The sequence below is a fragment of the Emys orbicularis genome, chromosome 8, assembly GCF_028017835.1.
Source record: "Emys orbicularis isolate rEmyOrb1 chromosome 8, rEmyOrb1.hap1, whole genome shotgun sequence".
In the NCBI taxonomy this organism is placed as follows: Eukaryota; Metazoa; Chordata; order Testudines; family Emydidae; genus Emys; species Emys orbicularis.
This window is the reverse complement of record NC_088690.1, coordinates 11750369-11760783: the sequence shown is the minus strand read 5'-3', so window position 1 is coordinate 11760783 and position 10415 is coordinate 11750369. Positions and strand designations below refer to the sequence as shown.

The 10415-nt window shown below is 40.6% G+C and overlaps 1 protein-coding gene across 1 annotated transcript in view; it reads right to left on the bottom strand.

Moving 5' to 3' along the window:
* Positions 1 to 285: 285 nt before the first annotated feature.
* Positions 286 to 10415, bottom strand: part of LOC135882292 (nardilysin-like) — a 77110-nt gene continuing 66980 nt past the window's right edge. The window contains exons 23-31 of the mRNA XM_065409151.1: positions 9820 to 9851; positions 9309 to 9447; positions 8647 to 8694; positions 8107 to 8159; positions 6683 to 6766; positions 2642 to 2732; positions 2010 to 2126; positions 1312 to 1401; positions 286 to 465 (exon numbers count right to left, since the gene is read on the bottom strand). Coding sequence (XP_065265223.1) covers positions 286 to 465; positions 1312 to 1401; positions 2010 to 2126; positions 2642 to 2732; positions 6683 to 6766; positions 8107 to 8159; positions 8647 to 8694; positions 9309 to 9447; positions 9820 to 9851 — 834 coding nt within the window. The remainder of the gene's footprint in view (positions 466 to 1311; positions 1402 to 2009; positions 2127 to 2641; positions 2733 to 6682; positions 6767 to 8106; positions 8160 to 8646; positions 8695 to 9308; positions 9448 to 9819; positions 9852 to 10415) is intronic.

Sequence of the window (10415 nt, the reverse complement as noted above, 5' to 3'; positions counted from 1 at the left end):
TAAAAAACAAGGGAGGGAAAATGACTTGAAGTATGTTAAGAATGGGGACAGGAGTTATACTTTCCATTAACAACTGTTAAAAATAAATTTGTTTCAGATTTCAGAGAAGGAGTGGGAGAGAGCAAAGTGGATGTACAATGCTACAAAGCTTCATTGAAATAAGGGAAGAACTCATCTACCGCTGCTGACAATACAAATTCATTTAGTGAGACTAAATGATTCACAGTGTTCTCAAACTGAAAATTACTTAAACTACACTTAAATGCAGGGGAAAACAACTATAATTTATTTTAATATCTTGTGGTAAGGGAGGAGGTTAAGCATTAATGTGAAATTTCTAATGTCCCTGATGTAACTGATATTCTTCATATAGGAGGAAGGGGGTAAGAATGTGAGTTGATATATTTCACCAAGTAAGGACTGTTGAACATCTGAGTCGCCTTCTTGTTTACCAAATCCAACCACCTGAAAATTCAAAGGCCAGAGGGTTACCAAGAAGACAGTAAAAGTTTGGATGCTTAAAATCTAGGGTAAGAGTGGGTCATTTTAAGCATATTTTAGCTAAACATTAAGTTTAAATCTGGACTCCATGGACACTGAATAACTATAGCAGTACAGACCAAATTAAGGGTATGTCTACACTGCAATCAGAGGTATGACCGCAGCCCATGTAGACATACCTGAGCTAGCGTTGATCTAGCTAGCTCAAACAAGAGCAGTAAAGCCACAGCAGCATGGGCTAGCTGATAGCCACTCAAGTATATACCCAGGGTTCTAGGTGGGTTTGTACAGTCTGTGCTGCCAGTGCTTCACTATTATTGTTATTCACACTAGCTAGAGAACAAAACTAGCTCCAGTATGTCTACACTTTGCTGCAGTCACACCTCCGATTCCAGTGTAGATATATCCATAGGCTTTTACTTCTTTCTGCAACTTTCAGAGTTAAGTAATTTATTCCTAATACTATGAAAACTTTATATAGACAAAATTAAGATGTATTCCTCTCCTCTGACATGGGTTTAAAGCAGTAACAAGAGTTCAGATATTAATAGCTATAGGAAATGATATTTTCAATTTTATCATTTAATTACTTTTTTAAAAGTGAAGGTTGTTCATTCTGCTAGGGTGCTTCAAAGTGCTGCAAAGATGACTTACATAAGCCTCTTCACAAGAGTCTATTTTAAAAGAAGTTAGTCATAGAATGGGAAAGAAGAAAAGGACAGGCCCTAGAAATTAAATAAGGAAGTTACTGTTAACTCAATGGTGTGAAGCAATCTCATCTAACATCACGATGATTCCAAACATACTCACATGTATACTGAGTGCTTTCCTCTCTTTGCCTCTATGAGCTTGGAACCAGTCAACTAGGTCTGACTTAGTTAGTGATCGTAGTGCTTCAACCTAAAACCCACAAGAGTACACTTTTCAAATGTCCAAATTTCAGACACATCTTTTAAAAGCAACCTAATTCCCAACAGTTGAACAGTATTTTGAACGTTTCTACTAGTCTTCTGCCATTATCCTCCAGTTCCATCCCAGAACAAATACTTGTAGCAAAATTTTAAATCCCGAAAGCAGCAGTTAGTGACAGAAACACTTGCTGATGCTTATGAAATGGAATTGCTAGCCGTTTCTATGAATTCTGAAAATCCGGTTCAAGTTGTAACTACTATTCATCTTGACACACTTAAAATAAAGATTTCTTTATACAGATCTCTCCAGGTCACAATGCATTCAGACCTTGAGGTACTGACTCCACCCTCTAGGGCTCCATATTAATTCCTAATACAAGGTCACTATAAATTGGTGCTTAAGTATTGACAAGATGTTAAACTTTCTATTCAAGAAGCAATATTCAGTACTGATGTAACCCTGGCCCCAGTAAAGTCAGAGAGAGTTTACCATTGACTTTCATTGAGCCAGAATTTCACTCTATATTTCAAATATAAGTATCTAGTGAGACATAGTAAGACAATAACATTGGTTGACATTTAAGTTTCATTCACTACCTCATGGGCAAGTCTGTCAAAAAGATACTGCTGAGTCATTATTTCATTCCAATTTCTATCCACCTCTTCTCCAAGATAGGAATCTTCACATTCTTTAATATGTATTAGAGCACTGACCTGTAAAAGCACACTGATTATTATTACTCTTACACGGAAGCCACCATATCGGGAAAGGGGTGGGATTCTGCTTCAACAGGGTTTAGCTAGGCTCAGGCTGCTGTGTATTGAATGATTCAAAGCAAAGGTTGAACTTGTGTTAAATGCAACTGTTGGCCTCTAAGGTTGCTTTGAGTACTGAATTACTAATAGTCGTAGCGTCCATTGAACAAGGCTGCATGTGTCCCCTGAGCTCATCTGGAGCCTTTCAGAAAAACAGGAGTCCCATCCCGGGAGGGGAAGAGTCCAAAAAAGGGGGAAAAATCAAAGTACCCTGTCCAGTGCCAATTTCAGAAAATGCTACTGTGCACTGCAGCCAATGCCTGGAAGCATGACCAAGGAGGAGCTCCAGCACCAGTATCTGATCGCTTCCACTTTCTCCCTCTCCAAAGAGCTTGCATGTTCTGTTTTTAACAATATGGGAAGATCAGAGCCATTCTTATGAGGCTGTGTTGGGGCTGCTTTTCCACTTTTACCTGAGTCCTGAATGCTTTTTCAGTTAAAAGCCTCATTTTCCCCTCAAAGTACAAAAGAAATTCTTCTATTTTCTTGTCAACAAATTCAGAGCTGAAAGGAATAAGGGAAATATTAGGAACCATATGAATAACATTGGCAGAACTTAATAAATAAGTGGGGGGAAATCAATAGTTTTAAATCTGGAGGTTCAGGAGCTAAGAACATGCTTTGCTGTTTGCACAAGTGAGTCCTTCATTATCCTAAGGAGAAACTAAACAAGAAGGGAAGAGGAAAAATGCGATTTTTGAGAGGCACAGGTGGTCCATAGAACATAACCTGTTTGCTAAGGAGCATACAAAGGAAAGACATTATCAGTTTCAATTTGTAACCTTTCCCTGTCCTAAGAAATAAGATAACTTGACAAATAAAGCTAGCCAGTCCTTTCATATAAGACCACTAAAGATTTATGTGCAGGAAGCCAATACTACTTCTACTTCTTTTAATTCCTGACTGGTAATGGCATGGCAGAAATTTTGCTAGCAAGTAGTCCTAAGCCATAGAGAAAGCATGAGCCTGGGGTTCCAGACACAAGCTAAAGGACTGTAGAGAAGCAGGTGTGATATAGGTGTGACAGCTGTTTAAACAAGTGTTTCCCAACTGCTATGTCCATTGGGCTGATATTTCCAAGGAAAAAACATGCAGCAATTTGGAGGGGTGCAGAGACAAAGAAAAGAAGGCTGTATATTATTATTGTTTCCAGATTGCTTCTGTTTTTGTTAAAAATTAAAAATTAGCAATAAATCTATTTAAAATCAGTGATAAGATGTTGAATCAAACCAGTTTATCGTGAACTCTGAGTTTAAGATAAAACAGCATTTGAAAGGTCATTCACTTAGATCTTTGAAAACTGAGATGGGTTTTACTGGCCTATGAAAAGTATGTCAAATATCATTTAATATACAGTAGTCTAATGGTCTTGTGTGTGTCATAAAACATTAGAAATGCTGTGCCGTGTGACACTGAAATAGAGACAAGGAGGAGTTTTCGCAAAAGTGATGATCTTGAAAAGTGAGCGTGGGGAAGCAGTGTGCCAAGCCCCCTCACGAGCAAACACCTTGCAGTGCACTTTAGTAATTACTACTGACCACCCACCAGGATTTCAGAGGGAGAGTCTCCACAATGCCCCTAGGGACTAGGTGTAGACGAAAAGGGAACCCTGACCTTTCCCCCTCCATCTGAGCTCTTTGTAGCATTAGAGCCTAAGATTAAAACTGTATGTGGAAAGTATGAGTCATGGCTGTAATTACACAGAATCTACTAAAGAAGTGCATTCTATGGAGCTAACTTAATACCACACATGCATATAGCTTCAGAGAGAAGGCATGCAAGAGTCATCTTTTAAGCACCCTAGCAGAATGGACAATAAAAATCAAAGGTGAAATAAACCCAGCAAGAAAATTAAAATGCTTCACTCAGTTCAGTGGTAAATGAAGTTGGAGGCAGTATAAGCACATCATTGTTGCCTTAAATAGAACACAATGTGTGGCATGATGAAGACCACTGGTTGATCAGAGTCACACATGCTCAAAATTTTCACCATTAATCACTGATTTCTTAAAACTTCAGTAAATTCTCTATCAAATAAAGTCGATATGTTAAAACAATACATATGTCATGAGGCTGATAGGGGCATTTTACGCACTGAAAAATAAGAAGTCACCTAACTTAAATGACAAGGAGTCTGGTGGCACCTTAAAGACTAACAGATTTATTTGGGCATAAGCTTTCATGGGTAAAAACCTCACTTCTTCAGATGCATAGAGTGAAAGTTACAGATGCAGGCATTATATACTGACACATGGAGAGCAGGGAGTTACTTCGCAAGTGGAGAACCAGTGTTGACAGGGCCAATTCAATCAGGGTGGATGTAGTCCACTCCCAATAACAGATGAGGAGGTGTCAATTCCAGGAGAGGAAAAGCTGCTTCTGTAATGAGCCAGCCACTCCCAGTCCCTATTCAAGCCCAGATTAATGGTGTTAAATTTGCAAATGAATTTTACCATTTTTAACTTAAATGGTGAGTCTGTGGTGTGATACTTGTAATATGGACATCAGACTCTGCTCCTAAACAGATTGGCAAATGGGAAGAAGAATCCAGGACCAGCTCTATTGTGTGAGAGCCATGAGGACACTTTTCAGTACAGGCAAACTGTATTACACAGTTCAGCCACTAGATGGTGCAATGGACAGACTGGAAGTAACATTTTGCAAGATTTTACTTTGCAACCAAACTCCACAAGGAAACTGGAAACATACAGACATGCTCTTTAATTTATGCTATGGAGAAGCATATCTTTAAAGATTTTACATTTACTGAAGACAGTCACAGAAATGACTATGAAAGGGTTCTGTCTATCTTTGATGCATACTTTATACCTCGGAGAAATGTGATTTATGAAAGCGCATGTTTACACCAAAAAATTCAACAACCAGAAGAATCTGTTGAATCTTTTATCACAGCTTTACTTGCATTGACAGAAAACTGTTTTTGAGACTGTAAAACATGAAAATATTGGAGATAGATTAGTTACAGAGCTTGCAGATAAAAATCTTTCACAGCAGCTAAAATTAAAAACAGATTTAACCCTACACACAGCTATTCAAATAGCAAACTAGTCTGAGATGGTGAAACAGCAAAACCAAGAGCAATTCACCAAACTTGAAAAGCAAGAAATAGCTTAGGAGCTGTAAAAGATGCAGCATAACTGCTGAAAGTAATTATCATAAGACCCCTGAGAATAAAATGGACAAATTCCAGGCTAGCTACAAAGCCTTTCAGCCTAAATGCAGGAGATGTGGAAAAATTCATAGCCCAAGACATATATGTACAGCCAAAGGCGCAAGATATAATAAATGCACAAAATACAGACATTTTGCAGCTCTTTGCTGCACCAAAGCAGTCAGGGAGTTGACCCATATTACAGACAGACAATCAAGCGTCACTGTTTCTGGGATCTATCTCATATGATCACACAGAGCCTGCCTGGAGAGTGAAACTGAATATTAATGGAAAGACTATTGACTTTAAAACTGACTCAGAAGCAGATGTGACAATCGTAACAGAAGGGACTTACCATAGACTTCAACCCCTCTCAGAGCTGAAATCATCTGAGATCAACAGAGCAAACTTTACACATGGCAGATGCAGAAAAAGAAGATGATGACTCAAAGACTCCAAACTGACCAGAGACAGTAATTGCAATTAATGGACAGCCAAATGACCAAGTTGTTACACATCTGGGTTGTGTAATTAGAAAACCCATACAATTCAGAAACACTTAACAAAATTATATGTACTGAACTTTAAAGACAGCATGATGGTGTACATTTTGTAAAATTGTAGGAATGTAAAACTTAAAGAGGGAGATGTAATGGAATGCTAAACTGTATTTACTGTTACCCACTAGGTGGAGCCATGTATAACATATCTTATCTGCACATACAACAGCTCTAACTGGCGGTGCATTAAAGATATCTTAAAGAGAACACATCTCCTGTATCTCTCTCTGGGATGGAAGCTCTGTAACCAGTCCAAGACAGATTGCCACAAGACAGATCTCAGTGCTAAAGTACTGTGGAAAAACGTCAGGGGTCCTGAAATATTACTTGGCTATATGCTTACAAGGTGGTAGACAGCTACTACTTCAGCTGAGATCTGCAAAGGTTAGCTCTGAAAAGCCACAGAAGGCCAAAGGCCCCTGAGATGGAAACACTAACATGCAGTTTAACCATTCTTTTAAATTATTAAGAGTAATAAATTCAGTTTAAGGACAGAAGGGACCACCAGAGCATCTAGTCTAACCTCCAGTATGTCAAAGGAAACCAACATCACCCAGCCACACCACACTAACCCCAATAACTGGAAGTAAAGCAAAGAATTACAGCCCTCTGGAGATTAAACTATTGTATGCCCCAGGCAGAAAACAGGAGGAGGAACTGAGGTACACCAATGCCCGAGGCCTTGGAATTGATTAAATGAGATATACCCAGAAAAAACTCACTTGTTCTTGGTTGCTTGTGTGGTTACGGTAACAGAGAACCCAAGAATCCCAGATGTATTTCTACATGTAGGGTACACATGGTAGCTTAAACCAAAAGGAGAAAAAAAAAGTTCACAAGAACAAGTCACTTTACATTTACCATCCACAACTACTAAATTAGAATATTGTCAATACATAGATCTAAGGTTTTAGCAATGAGGCAGCTATCAATTCAAGATTCCCTCTGAAACAACAAATATCCAATCTCTTGAATCAAGTGGCCTTGGACTTTTCTTGTTCAGCAAACAAGCTAAGGTGAGTACTCGTGTTCTGAGAAATCCTGCACTCCAGATCTGTGAAATTACAAGAACCCTTTTAGTAAAAGCTAAGATTCTGTCATGGGTATTTTTAGTAAAAGTCAGGGACAGGATGTGGGCAATAAACAAAAATTCATGGAAGCCCGTGATCTCTCCCTTCCCTGACTTTTACTAAAAATATCCGGGGTGGGGGAGGACTAACAATCAAGCACTGCCAAGGGGCTGACCTCAGACAGTTGCTCCAGCCTCAGGAGGGCTGACCTAACCCCAGCTGCTGCTTCAGCCCTGGGGACTGCTGCTCTGGCAGTCAGCCCACTGGCCAGCTGCTCTGGAAGCCCCAAGGCCAATCACCAGCCATTGCTCCGGTGGCCCAGGGACTTACCTCCAGCAATGGCTCCAACCCCGCCACTGCTCCAGCCCCAAGGGGCTGACCCAACCCCGGCCACTCCTTCAGCCCTGGGGCTGACAGGTGCTCCAGCCCTGCCATAGCGGAAGAAGTCCCAGCGGTCCCAGAAAGTCATAGAATCCGTGATCTCCATGACAGAATCATACCATTACCCATAGTCCAGGTACTGTGCAGTCAGGGTTATTGGAGCCTCTTAGTTCACAGTAAAGAGCCTAAGTAGAAGGGGTTGTAGCTGCAGTTGTGACAGGAGTTAATTCAAGCTCAGCAATCCCCACCCTTTACATACGTGGTCCTGGGAAAGCTACAGTGGTAGCTACTTGGAAGACAGAGTGAAGGCATGTTACTTTTGAGGAAGTCTAGCTCCACAGCCAGAGTCAGTGCTGAACACCAAGCTAGAGAGATAGTTTTCTGCTTAGTCAAATTATGTTACCTTCTGGTTATGGACTCTAACCTGGAGGACAAGACCTTGCTGACAATTATTTTTTCTGATGAGTAACTTGACCAGTTTAGAGTAGCTTTACTGCACATAACCTTGCCATTTTTATATGGCACCAAAGAAATTGCTGGTTTTGGCTTTAGGATGTTATACTGTACTTTCCGCCACACTGTGCCAGGAGTTAGTTATCATGCAGTAGGGAGTTTCCATAGTAACAAAGTACACAGGACTTATCATATATGATAAAGCAGTTGAACAGGAACTGTACTCAATGCAGTGAACTTACCCAAGGGTTTGCTTGGTTCGCAGAAAGTTGAAGCAAGGCTCCTCCATGTGCATCTGAATACAGCATGAGTTCAGTCAGAAGACATTCCTACTTACAGCAACAGATATCCCACAATGGCTGCTTTTGCTCAGACTCAGTACCGAAGAATGATCAAAACAAGAAACAATGGAAAGCCTAAACCACAATGAATCCCCTCACCCCAGAAAGGAATTAGCATGGAGTAAAACTATAACCATGTAACCGAATTACAAGATATCCTGCTATTCAGGAAGTTTGATAGGAAGAAAGTTTACTTCACTGAGTTCATGAGTGAAACTGCTCATTGGGTTTTCCTGACATTATGCTTCAAACACCTATACCCATAGGGGAAATAAAAGGCTAATTCGAGTGGGTCACATCTATCATTAAGATCTGTAGTCTCATCTTGACACCAGCCATTGTTTACATGGCAGACGCTATCATATATAGGACACAGGTGCTCCTTCTATGGGCACGCATTAATAAACACTCAAGCATTATTAGGAAAGGAACAAAACTTACCACAAGCAGCTCCATAAGGGTGTATTCTCTTAAACTCCTAGCCCCCGACTAAAAGAACAAAAACACTAATTGAAAACAGTTTAGAGGTTTCTCATGGAGCTAAGAGCTATGGTCCAAGTAACTAGAGGGGTCTTTTTAAGAGAGAGAGAGAGAGAGAGAACCAGTCAGAGTGGATTTCACCATTAAGTACATTGCAATTTGCAATAAAAAAAGCAATCAGACTTTCTGGCCTCCAATGTGTCCTCAAAGTAGCCCTCTGAGTGGAAGACAAGGGCTGCTCATGGCAAAGGGACCAGAATGGGTAAAAAGACAATCTTGAGGTAATCAAAGAATAGGGGGCATCAACAGGCACCATCTGGGGGAGAAAAGGTGAGGAAGAAAGGCAGTATCAGGATGGAAGTGGATGGAACATGTCTGCATAAGGCATAATAGATCTAGAACTTTCACACACAAAATAATACAGACTATAACTTCATTAAGGGTTTTTAGCAACTTGGGCCTTGTTCATGTGTTTATGGAATCACTAGAATTCAAGACATATTCTTAAAATAATGGTTGGAGAATTGTTATGCTGATTGCTTTCCTAATCCAGACGGCATAACAAGTAGCAGCAGTCATCACAAGGAAAATAAATGAGTATACTCAAATGCTTAACACATTACCTGATAATAGACTGTCACTTCAGAGTTGGCATCACCTCTGTTAAGGGTTTTCACCTTGCAGAGTAGGTGTGTGTTTGGCAGGTCTACCACCCGAAATTGAACAGGACATGGGTGTGGCAAGGGAAGGAACTGCAGTTTTCTGAAGGGAGTCCAAACAGCAAAGTGTTAAACACTTGCCCATTCCTTAACCCAAAACAAAGAACCATAATCTTCATAATCTAGATACCTCAATACTCAAAACAGCTTCAATCCCCTCCCCCTTCTACAACAAATCTAAAATCACATCCTACTTGAACCACCATCAGATCCGAACACCAAAACCAGAAGATTTCCAGAAAATAGTGACAATATAGTTACTACATTTCTTTTTAAAAAATGGAAATTCCAATTGTTTACAACATTCTTCTCCACACCACAAAGGAAAAGAAAATGTTAACCAAGACTTATAACTTTGTAATATAATTATAGCTCGCAAGGGTGAAAGGTGAAAGAACCAAAGAGAGATACTCACAGAACAACATAATTCAGAAAATCCTTTGATTCCTAGGAGATAAAACATAAACATAGCTTTATTTAGAAGAATGGGATTAGCCCTTTAAGCATCAGCTCCAATACATTCTACACCCATCCAGAAAGGGGCCAGCAAATACAGAACTGTCCAGTCCTCCCCAGCCTTGCCACATAGTACAGCATTTTGGCGGGAGGCTAGCCCAGCGCCAAGTCTCTCCCTTCCCCTACAAGGTGACAGCATGATCTCATCTATATTATGCTGTGGGAAGAAACAGACATCTCCAATCCAGTCTCTTGCTTGGGAGTTTGTAGCCTCTCAACAAGGCCAACGTGGAAGCCAAGAAAGAAGAAAGGGAATGAGAGAAATGACTTACAGAGTCTGCTGAGACGCTAAGCTGCAAGGGATATGCACAAAAGGAGTCAGGGGGAATCTGCGAAGGAGCAGCTTGGGGCCCTGCTGAGCAGGGCCAGCTCTAGGATTTTTGCCGCCCCAAGCAGAAACAATTTTGGCCGCCCCCCCCGTTTTTTTCTTACCCCACCCCCGGCCCCGCCTCAGCTCCGCCCCTTCCCCAAATCCCCATCCCTGCCTCCTCCCCC